At 35.0% G+C, this 21,158-nt stretch overlaps 2 protein-coding genes across 3 annotated transcripts in view; one reads left to right on the forward strand and one right to left on the reverse strand.

Annotated features, from left to right (window-relative positions):
* The window catches only part of LOC148947418 (mitochondrial import inner membrane translocase subunit Tim21), a 523,198-nt gene that overhangs the window by 347,289 nt on the left and 154,751 nt on the right, over nucleotides 1-21,158 (forward strand). The window lies entirely within an intron of this gene.
* LOC148947424 (protein FAM50 homolog) lies at nucleotides 24-21,081 on the reverse strand. Of its 2 annotated transcripts, XM_089095245.1 has the most exons (3): nucleotides 20,947-21,045; nucleotides 12,818-13,020; nucleotides 24-1,156 (listed from the first exon to the last, which is right to left on the reverse strand). In XM_089095245.1, the coding sequence occupies exon 3, from the start codon at nucleotides 1,143-1,145 to the stop codon at nucleotides 144-146; it is 1,002 nt and encodes a 333-aa protein (XP_088951371.1). In that variant the 5' UTR covers nucleotides 1,146-1,156; nucleotides 12,818-13,020; nucleotides 20,947-21,045; the 3' UTR covers nucleotides 24-143. The 2 variants fall into 2 exon arrangements, with proteins under 2 accessions (XP_088951371.1, XP_088951370.1); XM_089095244.1 differs by lacking the exon at nucleotides 12,818-13,020 and having other exon boundaries at nucleotides 20,947-21,081.

A 21,158-nucleotide genomic window follows, 5' to 3' on the forward strand; every position in this document is an offset into this window, starting at 1 on the left:
TAAAATTGGCAGAAAAATGTATCAAGGCTACTTTATTTATTCTGAGAAACATTATAATATATAATTTGCAGATCCGTATTAAGAAATAACTGTTAAAATGGGTTTATTTTTGTGGCTTATTGAATTACTCAGAGCTTTGCTCTTTATTTTTTATTTGTATCTTTAATGGTATACAAGCCATAATCTTTAGTTGGGTCATAAGGCTCCCATCTGCTAGCCGGGAAAATGTGTTTATTCCTTTCATACCATGATCTCAACAAAACCTTTCCAGCATGACTTTCATCTTTCTCCCTTTTGGAATCAGCAAGTAGCCTAACATCATCATGTACATCAAAACTAAAAAGAGGGCCACTTTTCCCTCTGGCTTTTGTCACAATAAAATCATAAAAACTGTAATGATGAGGAATGATCAAATCCTCTTTAACATACATTAACTGATCAGCAGTAACTGTCTTCAGCTCAGAGAAGTCAGTCCGCAATTCCCGTAAACACTTCTGAAGAAACTGGTAAATAGAGTTTCCTTTTTTCAAGTTGGCAGCACGTCGATGTCCTGAGCCATCCCAGTACGAGTAAGTTATTTCAATTGGTTCTTGCTTTAAGGATTCTTGCTTTGCAGACCATTCCTGTCGCAGTTCTTCTCTTAGACGATTTTCTTCTTCTTCTCGATCTCGGTCGGGTAAAAAACTTGTATCAACATCAGGATTTTTGCCAATTTTTTTGAATTTATTATTCTCTGGCTCAGACAATACTTCTTCACTTTCGTCACCATCTTCATCTGGATTAAAAGAAAGTGATTGTATTTTCTTTTTCTGTTTTTGCTTTTCCTGAGATATTTTATCTTGCAATGCCTTCTCTTTAGCCAGTCTTTCCTTTTCAAATTTCACCATTTCCTTTTCTCTTTCTTTTACAATCACTTCCTGCTTTGCTCTCATTTCATCTAGCGTCACTAGCCCAATTGTTTCACTTTTCAATCTTTGCTCAATTGCATCATAATGAGCTGCAAATTTATTCTCCATTCTAGACACTTTCAACTCTTCTTCTATTATCTTCTTTTTAAATTCTACTTCCTCTTGAGCCTTTTCCCGTCTTTTGAGCATTTGCATGGCTCTGCCACCTTCACTTGCTGGACCTTTGTATTGAGCCATCTTTTGAACAACTATAATATATAATGTTACATTAGGCTAATATCCTGGCTAAGACAAATAGAGAAGGGGGGTCAGAAAGAGGAAGCAAAAGAGAAGCAAGAGGGGGAGGGGAGAGAAAAAACTGATCATATTGTCTTACTCTCTTTAGGTCTCTCTGAATCCCTGTAACATCTCACGTTCAGAATCTTAAGTGATATAACCCAAGAATTACAATTTAAAACGTTTTCTTTTGCATGGAGATGAGCTGAAGTCTGTTCTGGGGGGTGGGGTGGGGGTAAATGCAAAAACTAAAACTAAGCGGTTTGCATGGATAATGTTAGAAATTACAGCAAAACCAAAACATTAAAGAGTTCAGAGTAGGAGGGGACACTGCACAAAGCTTCCCAGCTTATGTGCATGTTCCTTCCATAAAACATGCACATAAAGGCAACCAATCTAATATTCCTATAGATGCACATAATTCTAGGCTTAACTTAAAAGGGATCTATAAAAAAAGAAGGAGTCTGCAATAAGGGAATCGTACACTTTTATTAGGGTGGGAATGGGTCAAAGGGTATCTTTTTGTTTAGAAGACAGGATTTTGAAGCTGCAAAAAGTGCGTTTACAGGCCCAAACATTTGAACTTTCCATCAGAGGCCCTTCCAATAAAAATGACCCCCCCCCCTCACTTGGTACAATATATTTGGACTGACCATTCAATATAGTGGCTGAGGGGTGATGGGGAGTAAGTTTTATTGCAGAAACATTTTGTTATGAAATGAAAAGATTACATTCATATGCTTGCCTGCTTAGAGTTGGAAGGGGGCATTTCCCTGAAACTAGATGTTTCCAATAGCCCTTGTCCTACCATATCTATGAAATAACATTAAAATTACGATCTGAGAATCCATTTAGACCCCCTCCCCCCAAATTCTCTAAGGGGCTTTTGTATTGTTAAGAAGTATTGTATTGTTGCTTTTGAGTCACTGTTATATGAAAGACAAATATTATCATAAAGAGTGAGGGTCAAAGGGGCGGTATTCCTCCTCATATTTAGAATAACTGTCAAATATGATGTTTAAAATTGAAAAAACAACAAAAAACAAATCAAATCCATAATCAAACGATGGGTTAGAAACTTTCTAGCTGCTTCTCTAGAATTTCCATGAATTCAATAATTAAGAGGCCGAAATTCAAAACATTTTAAGAAATTCAAAATTTCTGCAAATTCAACTACCTTCTGAGCCAGACGGCAGCTAACAGACAACTAGTAAATAACACTGGTTATGGCTTGGCTTAAACTGGAGCAGAATGATTCAAATGCCATTTCTCTAGAAACATTCAAATACTCTCCCTTTTCAACAGCTATGTTTGAACGAAAAATATAGCAAGGTCACCATGGCAATATAACTTTAGATTTTTAGTATACAAACTATAAACAGGTATATTTACCATTGTAGAATTATGTTGGTTTAGCACATTTCAAAAAAAAAATTATCATTTGAAAAAATGAAAGGTTCAAAATCCAACAAATTAAGTCAAAGCTTGAATTTAAATCTTGGCAACAGAAGTGGAAAACACTTAGCCTATTATTAACATCCAAGTGAGGTATGTGTCCATCTGAGGTATGTGTTTTGATTTTGGACATATATTAATAGACATATATCACTTATATTGATCAATATTTTTTTAGGGTGTGACTTTTGAAGTTGCTGAAGGCGGATGTTTAGATATTGACGTCAAAATATACAGTCCAGATGGCAACCTGGTTTATGAAGGTGATATCCGTTTGACTTCATATTTTTTTAATTTAATATTTTTATATCCGATTTTTTTATTTTACTTTTTTTTATTTATTTTTATAATCTAAGTATTCTTATAAGTTCTATTCTAGACTGAATAGAACCGCAAAAAAAGTTTATATATAGTAAAAAAAAAGATAATGGAAATAAATAATAAGCCTCATAGAAGACCAATGAATGCTTTTACTACAATCATCTCTAGCAATATTGGTACCAATTAACAGCTTGTTTCATTTTTTTATTTCCTGAGACCAAATATACAATCAAAACATAATTTCAAGAACTAAGAAGTATTACAATGAACTAACATTTTGGATGGAAAGAAAATAGAAAAGGAAAAAAGAGAAAAAGGAAAAGAAAAGAAATAAAGAATTAAATGATTAACTTGGGTGTTCGTTTCCAGCAGGACCGGGCATTTTACACCTCACCTGGTATCTGAAATTCAGATGTTTTAACTTGGGTCATAAAACAAATTGATTAATTGCTTGCTGGAAAAGAGATACTTTCAAAATATTGCTTTGTTCAACTGACCTTCATAACACAGATGGTGAGACAATCATGACAAGGGGTACACCACTACTGCAATTATCTGGGAGACTTTGTGGACCCAGTTGCAGGTAAATTTGAAATAACAAGCACTAACTCATTGGGTGTCTGGTGCTTTGAAAAATATTCAACCAGACCTTTTTTACGATGGATAGCTAACTCTGGGGGGACATATTTGGTTAACCAAACTTCAAAATATTTGGGCAAAAAACTTCTATGAGCAGCAGGGGTTTTGAGCTAGGGGTTTGAAGCTAGGGGTTTGAGTTGGGAGGAGGGGAGTATACAAAATGCACTGACAAAATCGTCCAGTGTACCAACAAATATGGACACATAAGTTAAAATAAGACGCCCAAAGTTCAAAGGCTTCAGCACTGCATCCCGACGCCTTGGAACTTTGGGCAGGGGAGTCCCCACTTCCCCCTTAGCTGCACTCCTGATGAGCAGCATTAGAACACAATAAACTTCCAAATATGTGGGCAGAACACTCATATGTGAAGCATAAAAACATAATAAACTTCTAACTGCTTAGACTGATAAAGATTTGTCATTGGTAACATAAATGTTTGCATAACCTTATCATACATATTTTTCGCATTGTTTAGGATATTCAGTTGAGTTACTTAATTGCCCAACTCAACCTTAATTTAGTTCTTTTCCTGATTAATTTCAATAATAAAATGCCTAAAATTAACCTGTAATCTAATAACTTCAGCAGGGGTGTTAATGAGGGGGAGGGGCAACAGTGGTGAAGGTAGAAGGCAAGAAAGGATGGCTGTCCCAGCATACAGCCTCTAAGGGGTCTCTAAACTGAAATTTTTCCCTCAATACTATGATCTGGGGGAGGGGACTGACGCTGTCCCTGGGCACTGAAAACCCGACCTACATCTCTGAGGGGCAGCCCTAGTTTGGAATTTCCATTTTTTTTTTTTTATTGAAAGAAAATATGCCAAATTGCTCCCTCCTAAATTTGGAAATACCTTTTTTCGTATCTTCTTTAAAAATATTGAAACCTTACCCCTCAATTTCCATAATTCCAACCCCTATCCTTTAGCTACAACACTTTCGAAAACAGTCTTTGGGGCTCAATACTCCTTAATAAAGGCATTCAATAGCAAAATATTCTTTTCATTTATCTAACTTTCCACCATCATTAGCATCTTCTAAACTTCTACCATTAAATTCAGCCTATTAGAGAACCCTATGGTAGAGGTTTCAATCTCTTATCTACAGAAATGTTGAATTTTACGGTTTTTTCAGAAGAAAGATCATGGATGTGTGTTTATTGCTGTTGTTTTTTTCTCAGAGGTGATTTTATCAAACCAAAGGTCCTAGAAGATTGGCAGAGGGCTCGTTCAAACCCAAATCTTAACTTCTGGTGCTCTTTTTAATTGACCAAACAGATTGTGCCACAGAGAAGTGACATTTTCTGCCATTTTATAGCGCCATGCTACGATTTTGCCCCAAAGAAGACCAAGTTGCTATTGAGTGAAAATTCCGAGATAGCCAATCTTTTTAAAAGTGTCAAAAACTATATATTAAGCTGTCTAGCTACGTAGGAGGTATGCCACAAGGTGGCGCATTCATTCCTGAAAAGTAACATAGTCAATTAAAGATAAATAGTTAATATAGTATTTATCTTAATGCTTGATTTAACTTAGTAGATTGACTTGATTTTTCATGAAATTATGGTTAGTATTGTATAATACCACATCAGCTATTATGAAGGAAGGGCGGTGGCGGTGGGTTAACCAGCAGGGGGCACATGCCTAAAAGAACACATTTCAATGCCTAACTCGTCCAACTCTCCTAGTCTCGCAGATAAATACACAAAGAGGTGTGGAGGGAGTAAGAACTAATATCTCATCTCCCTGTATTTAGACTAAGCCTGAAAAGGGTGTTGTTAGGTGATATGTCTCTTTTCATTGCAGGAAAATATTTCTGATATTTATTTTAAGGCTGCATTTAGCCAAACTGATTTGCTTCATATTTAATAAAATTACACACAAGGATGTGTAGGTGCACATCAGCTATTATGAAGGAGGGGCAGTGGGTAATTTTGTCGGGGGGGGGGGGTGCCAAAGAGTACGGTACATTTTAATGCCAACAAATCCTGACTCTCATATAGCCTTCAGATAAATATAGAATGAGTTTTGTGGAATGGGGAGGGGGAGTCGTAGAAACTGATATTTAATCCCTCTTAATTCCTGGGAATGATTTTGGTCTAAGCCTTTATTATTGGTTCTAGAGTCTGGCTGGGGAGGGGGGAAAAGAGCCACTCCGACTGCGAAAATCTTTTCTATGTAGCATAAAGTGCTACATTCACAGACCTACCAGCACCGCGGTGAAACATGCTAGGGAGGGGGTATAAGGAGCGTCACTAGACAGGTCTGAGGGGTGTAGCAGGTACGATAAGGAGCTATGTCTGCAGCAATTTTAAATTGTAATATGCCTCTTCTTATTAATATACAATGTTTCAATGTCTTTATGTGTCTACAATGTATTTAAACATCAGAGGTTGTAATTGTAGAGGTCTCAATGGCTTCAGCTGCATAGAAGATCCGAAGTCACCCATAATTTCCGTCAAGATGAACAATAATACCCCTCTCTGTCAACCCAAAAGTCTGTAGTAGAAATATTATTCTGAATTTATTCAACAAAACAACTGTTCATTAGAAATTTTGACTAAATATTCAAATTTTGTCCAAGATTTTAATTACAATCCAACATTTTTATTCTTAAACAGGAAAAATGAAAAAGTGGCGTTTTACCAATCAATTTACAATTATTTAACAAATTTAACAAAAAAATTAACAAATTAAACGAAATTTAATCCTTTAAACAAAAATTTAAGAAACCAGGTGTTTATGGGTTTGGTACCCCACATCATATCTTGGTTAAGCCTGGGTATAATTTGAGAACAACCAGAAACTAAATAAATAAAAAAGTGTTTTTCAACTGAAAGTGAGGAGCAACATTAAAGCCAAAGGAAAAGAAATTACTCCATATATGAGGAAAGCTGCTTCTTCATCAACTCCGTACTGTTTAGACTAAAGTTAGACTTTTTCTCCCAATACCTTAAGAACAGCAGCTGAAACCCAAGAGCCATTGAATCAGAATAAGTTTTTTAAAAGCACTAAAACTCTAGCATGAAGAGTAAATACTTGAGGAAGGGACAGCTTCTCTCATATACGGAAGAATTCCTATTGGTTTTAAGTTTTAATGTTGCTCCTTACTTTAAGCAAAAAAAAATCATTAATTTCAGCCTTAAAACGGACACTTTTTTTGCTTAAAAACAAGAGAACAATCCTATGTAAAAGTTGTAAATGTAACAGTTTCAACCTTTGATACCCTTTGAATAATTTTAGATATATCTTGACAGGTGGACACTCCGAAAAGCGGATGAAGATTTTCTAGATGTTTTCCAGAGAAATTACTTAAGGATTGTTCTGGGTACCCAGCTGACTGACCGTATTTCAAACAATAGGATATATAAAAAATGTGGTTCAATACCGCTCTCTAGGGCTATAATGAAAGAAAGGTTGAGGTGGCTAGGTCATGTTGTTTGGATGAAGGATGACAGATTGCCAAAGATTGTTCTTTTCGGCCAACTGTCTAGGGCTAAACGGAAAGCAGGTTGTCCTCTTCTGGGCTAGGAGGACGTCATAAAGAAAGATTTAAAGGAAATGGGAAATTCATGGGCGGGTGTAAAAAGGAAGGCTTTGAATAGATTGGGGTGGAGGAGGAGCGTGCGTAGCAGTGTTGGCCTCAGGCGGCTTGGTGTTACGGTGAGTTATTAATAGTAGTAGTAGTATCCTTAATGAACCTTTCAACCTAGAATCTTAGATTCCAAATCATTAAAGTCTTCAGTGAGGTTGGAAAAGTATTTCTGGTATTCCTGAACTGCAGGGAGTCCTACATTTAAATAATAGGCTTAAGTCTTTAATGCATTACTATCCATAGATGTCAAAAGCAGAAGTATTTGGTTTAGACCCTCCCAACTTAAGCATATCTTGTGTTTTGGCATGGTTGAATATATTTTTAAGATTTGAATAAATACATTTGCTCAGATTCTTAATTTACTATCTATTTCAGGCAGCATACATTGTTTACTTTCAAAGTGAGTTCAGAAGCACATATACATTTTTTCCTTCAGATCAAACTTTTTTGCCTGCAGATCAATGGTCAGTGTAGTGCAGGTACCAATCTGTTGATTGTCTGTCTTAGAGCGAGATCATCTGATACTTCCCCTGCTTTGTCCTTAGATGTCTCCAGGTATACATTTGGAGCTAGGTTGACACTAGCTGAGTTTACAGAGTCATATCACTGACCTCCGTTCCCAACCAAATTACACAACACCAGGACTTGAACCACTAACCTTATGGGCAAAGGATTCCAGTGCACAAATCACTCAGCTAGCAAGTACAAACTGAAAGCTGAACATTCACTATTATTTAAAAGCCTTTGCTCAGGAGAAATCAATGAAGTGGAATGAAAAACTACTTTTGTCACTATTCTGTTTTTAATCAATAATCTCACTTGAAAGTCATATTAATTAAGGAGTCTAAAACTCTGATGAGATTTGGGGGGAGGTAAATCCTAAAAATGCTACTTGGGGACAGGGGCGTCGTTTCCGACTTAAAAACACTGTTCGTTGGTGTTTTCATCAATTTTTGTTTGTATCTTCATTTTAAAAATCAGGAAATGAACCCCTTCCCCCTCAATTTTTAAAATAATCTCCCTTTCTACAAATTCGTGAGTTGAGTATCATTTGGTTCCCAATTAAACATTCTTTTTGAATCTGATAGTCAATAATGTTCTAATTGCATCCAAACCCCTTATGCCTGGATATAATCCTATTCTGTATACAAAAGTTTCCTTATTTTGGTGCTTTGTATTATTCATTTTACTTACTTCTCATTAACAATTAGTTCATTATAGAATTAAAAAAAAAAACACAGCCAGCAAACTGTTGTATAAAGCCTAGCGTTATATCTAGACATCAGAGAGGCTAGTAAGTAAAGTAAGTAAGTAAGTATGACGGCACCAGACCCTTAAGGTCCAAACCGGCAGTGCTGATCTACGTTTCGTGGCCCTTCAGCCAGGAAGTACAATGGGGGGCTGGGGGCCAGCCATCCTGTGCTTTTGCACACCCTTCCTGCTTACCTTCCCTAGATTCCTCCCAGTACCTATAAGTGAAAAAAATTAATGCAAACCAACAGAAAAGCAAATTTTGTTCAGAGCTTAGAGATGTGTTTGGGAGGGAGGCGGGAGGGAGGAGGCGGGGATACAATTGTAATGGTTGCAACAATTATATTTGGAAACTGTACTGAATGGGGAATTTAATGGTATTATTATTTTTTTTTATTATCATGCTTAGTTCAAAATGAGAATCTTTAGAAGCACTTTTGACACTTTTGCTTTGAGCAAAAAGTATTTTTATATGTAAATTTGTCAGAAGAGTAATAAATGTAACTTAGTATGGCTTGCAGTTAGAAACATCAATACTTTTCTGAATCACAATTAACAATGTAATCTAATTCTGTGGCAAGCCATATACTAGCCATATATATCATATTCTATAATTTTATATGTACCATTTTACCAAAAGACAAGACACATTTTATATCTAAACATTTTTTAGAGAATTTGGCTATTTGTGCAAGATTTGGACAAATATCCACTTTCAATTGAAGAGAAGTGGAGTAAGTAAAAACTTGTTCAGAAGGACAAAGGATAACAATGACTTAAAAGTAAATTTTTGCATAACAGCATTGAAACTCAATGAGATTTTAGTCTGAATAAGTTTTGAAAAGCAGCAAACATGAGAAGAAATACATCTCTTCTTGCAGAAGAGAAGAGATACATACATCTTGCAAGAAGAGATATTTCAGAAGAGATACATCACTTGGTAAAAAAAAGAATATAAAAACAAAAACAGCTCTTTTTTATTTTGTAGTTGCTCTTTTTTAGAGTTTTGGTTCCTGTTGGGTTGAGTTACTTACTTACCATGAACTGTTTGATGAGTCTTTGAACACAGACATCAGGTAGCAGAGTAAGAAATAAAAACCAACCATTTGTAAAAAAAAAAAAAAAAAGTAAGTCTGAAAATAATATAAAACTTTACAAGAAAACAATCTGGAAATAATAACCAAATTTTTGCTTTTGGCTAAAATATAAAATTTTTATAAATCATGTTTTGAGGTCGCTTACATTCTAATCAACTATCCTCAGATTTGAATATAATCTATAGCATAATTTTGTCTCATTAAGAGAGGCAGAGGAGAGGGGCTTCAATTTTTACAGTAAGAAGATTATATTTAGAAAAAGTTTTGAATGGCAAATCCAATTCTAGTGCATTTTTTTTAATTCTATTGTTTTTATCTCAGGAAAAGCCTTCATACAGGGTTAATAATTGCTCAAGCATTAGAAGTTGTGAAGGTAGGCCTGGGTATTTAAAAAAAAATTGCAATGCTCTAATTTGAGCAGAAAAACTATTCTGTAAAATTCCTTTCACTTAACAACTTTCCTATACCATAAAAAGATCTTATGCTGCAGTCTAACCACTCAATCAAGCATGGATGCCTGCCAAAAATATTGCAGGGGGAGGGCACCAGAATAACAATGGTGAGGGGTGGAGGAGGGGGGAATACATTTGAAAATAAAAATTCTCAAGCAAAAAAGAAAAGTATATACCAAATGAATATGTAAATACCAAATATTTACATTCCAAATGAAGCAAAATACAACAAATTTTTAAATGGTGGAGATTCCTGGCAAAAAGATCAATTCCTTTAATCAGTGCTTATGTATTATACCACCAACACTCAAGAAGTGATGTTAGGCTAATGAAAAATACCAAAACATGATTAAAATATAATACTTTAGAAATAAATTTGGGCTATATATTTGCACATTAAGGGGGGGGGGGAGGGTAACCCGACCTAAACTAACCTAACCCCCATCCCCTAATGTGCAAATATATAGCCCAAATTATATAATTCCAATTTATTCTGTCACCAGCCACTTGATTTCCACAGAGCATAAGCTAATTGTTTTTTAATACAGATGGATAACACCAGTTTGTTCTCAAGTTTTACACAGCATAAACTTTAGTGTTGGCAGTATAATACATAAGCACCCTTTAATCTATCATGCACTCAACTACAATGTATTTAAGATTAATATATTATGCCAAAAACCTAGAGTAAAAGAAAATAAAACTCAAACTAAATTGCCGAAAATAAGAGAAAAAGGTAGCATCTGAAAGGGGCCATTTACTTTTTGAGTAAAACAATGGTTATATTTTGAAAGAGCATAAAAATATCTCCAGTGGTATGTTTATCTAATTTATAATTTATATCTCCAAATTTATCACAAAATTCCCTCCCCCTCTCTGCATAGGTACATGCTTTCCTTTTTCATTTCAGAATAATTTTTTGATCTAACTCTCTTATATTTTCAGACCTTTGAAAATTAAACAAAATATCAAAAGAAAACAAAATTTAAACTCACAGTCCAGCTGTCTAAAATAACCCTCTTTGCATCAATACTTGGAATTACACTGAACATAAACCACATAAACATGTTCAAATGAGATTCTTTACCATGAGTCACAAGATAATCTTTAATGAAATGGTATAGGCTTATAAACATTATTCTTTTACTAGCATAGGAAGAAAAGTCATTAATTCAATGATTTATGTCTGGTTTTTGATGTGAAGTAAATAAATGAGACAAAAACTTTGGAAAGTAGTGAAAAAATTATGCCAAGTTAAGGGAAAGTGATAGTTACTAGGGGTAGATTGTCACTAGTGATAAATCACTAGAGGTGGTAACCCTGAACAAAAGGGGATTTTTGTGGAACCAATTTTTTCGAGAAGATAGATTTTTGGGGAAATCCCCCAAAATTTGGGGATAGTGGAAGCACTGGTATTTTCAGACAAAATCTGCCAACAAATTTTACTAGGCCATGCAAACTGCCAAGTAGCATTGCTCTATGCTACCCCTCTTTTTGCAGAGCAGAGCAAAACTTCTGTTTTGACAGCAATGCTTTGGGCAAACATTATCTTTATATGTAAAAATGGTATTTTCAGACAACATCTCCCACCAAATTTGAAAACTGCCGAGTAGCATTGTTACTTTACCACACCACTTTTGCATGACAGGACAGTGCTCTTACGAAAGGGTTCTTCTGAACTAGACACTATAATTACAAAAGGGTGGTACTGTTGAGTCAACATTCAAAAGTGTTCCCAAAGATAATAGTTGCTACTATGACAAATGCATTCCCTCTTCTCCCTAATAGGAAGGCCCTAGGCTATATAAAACTTTGCTTTCATTTCTTCTTTTATTTGCATTAATCTTACATTAAGTTATAAACTTATTTTATCTATTATATAAAAATAGCAATAGTGAGAATTAGCTTGCTGTTGCATAATTACAAAAAAAAAAAATGCACAAAAAATTGAACAACATACACATAATAAATAAAATAAGATCGAAATTCATTATCTAATTAAACCAGAGTAACTTATCCAATTTTGACAATGCTTATGAAGAATAGCACAGAATTCTTAAGTAAAAAAAATTGAACTTAGTAATATATGGTATTTTTATTCCTGTGAGAATTGTGAAAACTGAAAAACTTTTGTATGCAAATTTTAAAGTGTCTGCCAAATGGTGATGCAAGGTTTCATAACCAATCAAAAGAGGCGTGAGGCAGAGCAGTGTTCTTAGTTTTGTCATTTTTAAAAATACAATCTCAAAGAGTCTGAACCACATCTCATAATCTCTTCTAATTAACAGTACTAACTGATCTTACATGGCTTATGCTGGTAATGTTCTTTTTCTCAGCAGGTTAAAAGCAGACTTTGTAAGATAACCTGAATTGACTGTAAAGTGACTTTTGATCTATCAGACTTTTGATTAATATAAATAAGTGCACATTTATATCTTTCAACAAAGCATAAAGCAACCCTTCGAAATCATGCAGTTCCTGTAGGGTCATAGTTGAAATACCTTGGCTTAATGATTTCAGAAACAATCTGCAGAACCAAGCAAGCCATTGGGAAGCACACAATCACCGCCATTAGATGTGCTTATAAGACAGTTGTAAATAAAGGCAACAAGAAAAAACTAGAGAGTGTCCAAAGGCAAGCAACTTAAATCAATAGAGGATCTTAAAACCTTGGACTACCCCTCCCACCTGGAGAAGTGACAGATTCCTACACTCTCCTATCAACAGAAGCATTAGAAAGTCATCATGACATACAAAATACTGCACACTCAGTCCTTGCAACAAAATATGCTTGAACGTGACCAGTCAACAAGAACTAGAGGACATACCATGAAGCAGTACTGCAAACAACCCAACACCAGACTTCTTCCTGAATAGATTTGTGGGGATCTGCAACTCCCTAAGCAAAGGAACAGTCTCAGCCCCTAGTGTGGAGGCCTTCAGGATAGCTGTGGACAAAAACTGGCTCTTCAAGCCATGGCTTCAAGAATGGGATGCAGCCAACACATGGGCTATCTTGACTAACCAGCACCTACAGGATAATTCCTTATTTGATGGACAATTCTATTTGAGGTAATTTAAGGTATGTTGTTCTGAATTAGGGCTGATACACCAGGAAATTGTTTGCTTTGATTTATTGCTCAGTTTGCAAACCACATGTTATTTATCTTGCCAGTGGGTCTGGTCTACTTACCAAGAGTGATGCCAAAAAAATCAATAACTGATATTTTAATTGTGTAAAGTTTCTATTGTTCATTCCAAAGCAGCATTGAAATTCCAAATCTCAAAAATTTGGGGAGTATCAGTCCAGTGAAAGAGTGGTCAAGAATTTGTGACTCTGTGAAGTCTGTGAATATAGCAATTCATTTATATGGTATTAAATTTTATCTAAACCCTCTTAGGAGGGTTTCTATAATAACATAGAGATATTGATTTATATTTATCCTGGAAGATTTGGTGTTCCAGGATAAGTAAAATCATTATCTCATTTAATACAACCCTCCTAAGACGGTTAAAATAAAATTTAATACTATATAAACAATATAAATAGACAAATTAATATGCCAATAAAACTAAAAAAAACCAGAAAGACCAAAATTCGTATTTTATAATATTTAGGATACTTTTATTAATCATATTTTCATGTTTATATCCATTATTATATACTTACTAAATAGTTTTAAATAATAAATTGTGCACTTGTGCTTAGTCTAGTTTTTTAATATGAATAATGGCACAAAATCACCAATGTATTACTTGCCTCTTATGTGTGCTCTTTGCTAGTGTGAATAAGTTAAAATCCTCAGTGGGTAGGCAGGGGCATAATTTTCTATGGGGCAGGAAGGGGGCAACTGCCCCCTCCAGACCCAAGTTTGCCCTCCTCTCTTCCCACACACACACCTAATTTCACCCACCCCCCAGCTGAAATTTAGTTTCTACAAAAAAAAATTGGCAAAACTAAGATAAGCCTGCATAATTCAAGTATTCAGAGATATAGGTCAGTTTTCTTTTGTTTATCTTTGTCTTTATGGTAATATATGGCTCATTTATTAGTTTTCACTGTCATTTTCACTTGACTTGGGAAAATTAGGATTAACTTTGTCTTGCCCACCCCCCCTGGTTTTGACAAAATTATTCCAACAAGGATAAGGAGTGGTTCTACAAACTATAATGGGTAAAATTCTAGATGAGCCACATTTTGCTATCTTTGAAAGTAGTTAGGTAAGGAAAATAAAAATTTCAGAGATGGATCTAAAGGTTAAACTATGTCCTGGGAAGGTATTTTGAAGTACTACCTCTACTCCTTCTCTCTCTAATGGGGCACTCATTTTTGATGACATTTAAGAATCTTTGTTTTATAAAAGTGAAGCCTTGAAAATAGATTTTCTGCTTAAATGAAGTAAAAAAAAAGTGATTTTGGCTTCACTATTTTTCTCAATTCCAATTCAACAAAAATCTTTAAATAGGCTACATTTCCTAAACTTAGAAAAAAAAACACTGATATGTCTTTAAATTCTACTCAAATTATAGGAATTGCATTTACAATTCCTATAATGGGTGGAAAGTTTATGGCTTGATATTACTCTTCAAGAAAATATGTAGTGGGTGTGTATATAGAAGCCCTAGTGCACCCAGTCTTGATGATTGTGAAATACATCTCAAAACTATCACTGATGAAATGGCATCTATGGTATTATCTCATTTGATAATTATTGGTGATTTCAACTTCCCATTAATTGAGTGGGTTGATGGTCTTGGTCATGTAGTATCTAGTAATGAAGATTCACCATTTGTGTCTTGCTTATCTGACAACTTCCTTCACCAAATGGTTGACAAGCCAACATGGCATCATGGCAACCAGAATCCTTCCTTGTTGGATATTGTAATTTTGAGCAATCCAGCTTCAGTATTTCTTCCTCCAGTTGGCAGCAACCACTCAGTTATCCTTGAACACATGTCTGCAACCTAATGTTTGTCCTCAAACTTTTATTGACTACCAAGCAATACAGAAGGAACTAGCCTCAATAAATTGGTCAAAACTAATTATTTCTGATTTTAATATATCATGAACACATGTTAAAGAAGGCCTCCTATCAACTGAAAAAAAAGCACTCCTGTGTCATCTACCAAAAACAGCAAAAAACACTTCCATTACTCACAAAGGATGCAAAAAGAACAATCAACAGGAAAGCCAGAGTCTGGAAAAGATACAACAGAAAGAGTCTGGAGAAACCCCAGAAAAACTGGATAAGGTATGCAAAGGCTCAGAATCTTGCCTCCAATGTAGTTAAGAAATTGAAGTCTCAACATGAGGAGAAGCTTGCCACAGATATCAAGGGAAATCCCAAATCTTTCTGGAAACATGTTTCTGCCAAAAATACTAACTGTCACACCATTCCTGACCTCAAACATAATGACATAACCCACTCACCACCAATAGATAAGGCTAATGAACTGAATACCCAGTTTGCCTCTGCCTTCATCACCCAATCTTGTTCAAATATGCCTGCAGCACCATCAAACTTAATATGTCATCTAATGCCAAAATTATCAATTACCAAAGATATGGTCTTGAATAGTCTGGAAAAACTTGATGTTAATAAATCCTAAGGATCGGATGGAATACACCAAAGACTTCTTAAAAAATGCCGAATTGTTCTCAGTTCTCCCTTGTGTAGACTCTTCCAGCTGTCCCTACAAAATGGAGAACTACCATTGGATTGGAAAAAGTCCTATATAACAACAATCCACAAAAAAAGGCCCCAACAATCATGCAGAAAATTACCATCCTATTAGCATCGCTTCTGCAGTTGTAAAGGTGCTTGGCAGATTTGTCAATACTCTAATTCAGCCCTTGGAAATTAACACCATCCTCACTTCTAATCAACATGGCTTCAGATCTTTAAGATCTGTTGATAGTAATCTAATACACACATATGAGTATGTTACTTCATTAATGATTTACCTGTCAACATGGTGCTCCTAGACCTCTCAAAAGCATTTGAAAGGGTTTGCCATGAATTCCTCATCACCAAACTAAAAGCAGCAGCTGTTGATGATGTTACTGTCCAGTGGATACATAGTTTCCTTTCAGAAAGAACACAAGTTGTAAGAGTTCACAACTCTCAAGGTGTCCCTCATTTCTCCTTGTCTACAACTGTTTTAAGCAGCATTCCTTAGGGGACCATTCTTGGGCCAAGTCTCTTCAACTTATATATAAATGATACACCCAATCTTCTCTCAATCCTTCTCACTTTTTATGCTGATGATTCAAAACTTGTTGGTAAAGCAGCCACAACCTCTGACTGGCAATCTATTCAAAAGGACCTTAATATTCGTGGGACTTGGGCTGATACATGGCTCCTCTTGTTCAATGCTGACAAATGCTATGTAATCAATTTTGGCAATCATAACACACATCAGCAATACCATCTCCAAGGTCACTCCCTTTTTGCAGCCTCTGAAGAAAGAGATCTTAGTCATTGTTGATTGTCAACTAAAGTTCAGCACCCATGCAAAATCTGTATTGTTGTCTGTCCTCCAATCTCTCAGGATGATCAAAAGAACTATCTCTAGCAGATGCCCAAGTGTGCTTATGAAGCTCTACAAGGCACTTGTTTGCCTGTGCCTAGAGGTTGGAATGTCCCTGGTGTCACCCTATTTCAAGAAGGACAAAGAAATTCTAGAATGAGTTCAACACAGAGCAACCAAAATGGTCAAAGGCCTGAAATAAATGCCATACATGGAGCATTTATGTCACTTAAAGCTTCCTACCTGTGCATACTGGAGGAAACGTGGTGACATGATAATTACCCACAAAATTATTTCCAAAAATGTTCTCCCTTGTCCCCTTACCCCCCCCACAGAATGTTCCATGACTAGAGGTCATTCCAAAAAGATCTTCAAGAAACACTCCTTAGTCCAAGAAAAAGGCCATTTTTTCAGCCTATGAATAACAAACTTGTGGAATCTACTCTCTGAAGATACAGTGGCTGCTGATTCAACAGGTGCATTCAAGAAAATTTTAGACAAAGAATGGCTACAGCAAGAGTTCCTGTATAGCTGGGAATCTGCTGAGTCCTCAACCCAAATTTAGCAAACAACCCATAGAAGTCATAACAGAGCACTACAAGGATGAAAATCCTTAAATTTTTTCCAAGCTGTGATTTAAGGTAATTTTGTCAAATTTCAATTTCAGGTAATTTGCACCTGATCCAGCAATAGGTAGTAACTGATCCATTTTCTGCAGTTAATCAGTTGCTTGACAAGTATTATGCTAAGTTGGAGAGTAGCAGCCATCCTTGGCTACCTCTACTCTTGTCACTCTGATTGATGTGTATTTGCTTTGTCTGTATAATTAAGTGTATGTTTTTGTTTTCTCTTTTCTGCTATTTTTCCATCAATTTCTGTGTTTGTGATGGGTGTAAGATAAATTCAATTCAATAGCCTAGACCTGGTAATTGTCCTGTCAAGTAGACAAATTTCTAAGGTATAGAAATCAGAAGAGGGTTAACATAGTAGCCTAGCTTCAGAATACCTTCCTAGAGTAAGTTTTGACCCTGGATTCATTATTGAAAGTTTTAGCTTATTTTCCTAACCTGGCCACTTTCCAAGATAGCAAAAAGCAGCTTGTGTGGAATTTGGGAGTATACCCAATGGATAATATTTAAAAATTTCTATTCTATAGAATGTAAAAATAATATCCAACCATACTTACTTATTGCCAAAATTATCCAACTAGTTAGCTATCTGAAAAATCCTTTTAAGCAAATTAGAAATTATCCAACTTGGAAAATAATTAAAATTTAAAAGAAAAAAAGTTTTATCTTGCTAGTCAAATACAATAAAGCATTAGAGCCAACTTAGCATCTCCAACCAGGTGGATAATACTTTAACTTAATGCTTCTTATATATATCTAACTAGAAAGATAAGTAAATTCTTCATGCAAACTAGTGATAATATCCAACTAGTCAGACAATTCTTTCTCTTAGACATAGCATGAACATCTAACTTGGTGGATAACACTTTGTCCTAGCCCTTTTGATATTAATCCAACTAGGTAGTTAAGTAACTTCCTGCAAAGTTAAATATATATCAGAAGATCTAAGACTCAGCATTATCCACCTAGTTAGATATTCTTGCTGTGCCTAAGAGAAACAATTTATCTAGCTAGTTGAATATTATCCCAAAACTGTATAATGGAATTTACTTATCCTCCTAGTTGGACATATATCAGGAATGTTGGATATTAACCCCAAACTGCTTAGAGAATCTTCTTATCTGCCTATTTGGATATATATCAGAAAAACTAAGCTACATTATTATCCACCTAGTTAGATATTCTTGCTGTGCCTAAGAGAAACAATTTATCTGGCTAGTTGGATATTATCCCAAATCTGTATAATGGAATTTACTTATCCTCCTAGTTGGATATATATCAGGAGTATTAAGACTTGGTATTATCGGTACCTAGTTAGATGTTCATGCTATGCCTAAGAGAAATGAATTATCTGGCTAGTTGGATATTAACCCAAAACTGCTTAGAGAGTCTTCTTATCTGCCTAGTTGGATATATATCAGAAACACTAAGCTACATTATTACCTAACTAGGTTGATATTTGGTAAATATCTACCAAATCATATTATTGAGTTAGGTATAAATTGAATACAGAATTCGATGCCTTTTTTTATGCTTCTTAAGAATATATGCATAATTTGTATCGTAAATTGATTTTAGCCCCCCCCCCTATAACGCTCCATTAAGGGGGATGGGATGTATCTCCGAGATAGGGGTGGGGGGGGCTGAAATTAATTTTCGAGATTAAAGCGTATTTTTTTCGTTATCCGCATAAAAAAGGCCTCGAATGGTGTATTCACTTTAGTCCTAACTCAATAATATGATTTGGTAGATATTTACCTGATATTCTTGCTGTGCCTAAGAGAAACAATTTATCTGGCTAGTTGGATATTAACCCCAAACTGCTTAGAGAATGTTCTTATCTGCCTATTTGGATATATATCCAAAACACTAAGCTATGTTATTATCCAACTAGGTAGATATTCTGTATATAGGCCTATTGGTGTAGGTAAAGGTGTAAGAGTCTTAAAAATGTTATTGGTCAATATCTACAAAATCATATTATTGAGTTAGGACAAAAGTAAATACACCATTCGATGCCTTTTTTTATGCTGATTACAAATATAATAAGCATTTATATCGGAAATGAATTTCAGCCCCCCCCCCCGTATAGGGAAGGTGCCCAATGGATATTCTTTAAAAAATTACATTCTATAGAATGTAAAAATAATATCCAACTACACTTAGTATCAAGATAAAATATCATGCTAGACAGATAATAACCTTTCTAAGAGTCTTACACCATTATCAACCTAGCTGAATATTTAACTGTATATGTAATATACAGAATATCTACCTAGTTGGATATAATGTAGTTGGGTATTTCTTAGATATATACATCTAAGCATATAATAAGAGTACCTAACAAGGTTGGTGTTTATATCCAACTATACATTAATTTTGATTTTTTATGTAACATAGACTATCTAAAACTATTGATCTGAGAGTAAAGAAGAGTGTATTATAAATATCCAACTAGTCAGAAAAGAAGATTCTCTAAGCAGTTTTGGGTTAATATCCAACTAGCCAGATAAATTGTTTCTCTTAGGCACAGCAAGAACATCTAACTAGGTGGATAATAGCCTACAAAGTCTTAACACTCCTGATAGGCTAGGCCTATATATCCAACTAGGAGGATAAGTAAATTCTATTAGGCTATGCAGTTTTGGGATAATATCCAACTGGACAGAAAAATTGTTACTCTTAGCCAGAGATAATATCTACCTAGTTGGATAATAATCTTCCTTAGTGTTTCTGATAAATATCCAACTAGGCAGATAAAAAGATTCTCTAAGCAGTTTGGGGTAAATATCCAACTAGCCAGATAATTCATTTCTCTTAGGCACAGCATGAACATCTAACTAGGTGGATAATACCAAGTCTTAACACTCCTGATATATATCCAACTAGGAGGATAGGGCTATGCAGTTTTGGGATAATATCCAACTAGCCAGATAAATTGTTTCTGTTAGGCACAGCACGAATATCTAACTAGGTAGATAATGCTGATTCTTGGATCTTCTGATATATCAACCAAATTAGACATTCATTCTATGTCTAAGAGAAAACAATTTCTGACTAGTTGGATATTATCTCTCGTTTGTATGAACAATTTACTTATATGTCTAGTTAGATAAATATCAGAAGCATTAAGTTAAAGTATTATCCACCTAGTTAGAGATATTAAGTTGGCTCTTATGCTTTATTGTATTTGGCTAGCAAGATAAAGCTATTTTTCTTTAAAATTTATATAGCCTAGGCCAATTCAGGGTTAGGTTAGGTTGGGTTAGGTATAGCCTATATAGGGGGGGGGGGGGCTGAAATTCATTTCCAATACAAATGCTTATTATATTTGTAATCAGCATTAAAAAAGGCATCGAATGGTGTATTCACTTTATTCCTAACTCAATAGGTTAATAGCCTATGATTTTGTAGATATTGACCATGTTATTATCTGTCTAGCATGATATTTTATCTTGATTCTAAGTGTAGTTGGATATTATTTTTACATTCTATAGAATGTAATTTTTAAAAGAATATCCATTGGGCACCTTCCCTGTGGAATTTAACCTTATAGTGCACCACTGGAACACAATAGGCCTAGATAAGTCACATCTCACATGTCACTTCACTACCATCACTGAAACTGACAGATATGAGATTCACTCCATTACATGCACAAGTCACTTAACTACCATCACTGGAACTAGCAGATACAGAATTCATTCCATTGCTAGCAGGTAGCCTATAATTTATGGCAATATTTTCATGTTATTCAACTAGCCCAATTACTAAGACAACAAAATCTAAGGTCTTACCTCCTAAATCTATCAGCTGCAAACTTTTATCTCTTGATCCTCAGTTCAGTTTGGTCTAGTCTTCTTTGAACCAATACCAATGTTCAAAATTTCTCTCCTAACAATCTACTTCCCTTTCTTCTCATAGCTGTTATAATTTTAGAATACCTATGGATCAAGACACTTATTTCTTTGCCGCTCTAATTTTATCAAAATTGGACGTCAATTTCCCC

Source organism: Artemia sp. Qi Xiang Cuo, chromosome 10 (genome assembly GCF_049724085.1).
Source record: "Artemia sp. Qi Xiang Cuo chromosome 10, ASM4972408v1, whole genome shotgun sequence".
NCBI lineage: Eukaryota > Metazoa > Arthropoda > Branchiopoda > Anostraca > Artemiidae > Artemia > Artemia sp. Qi Xiang Cuo.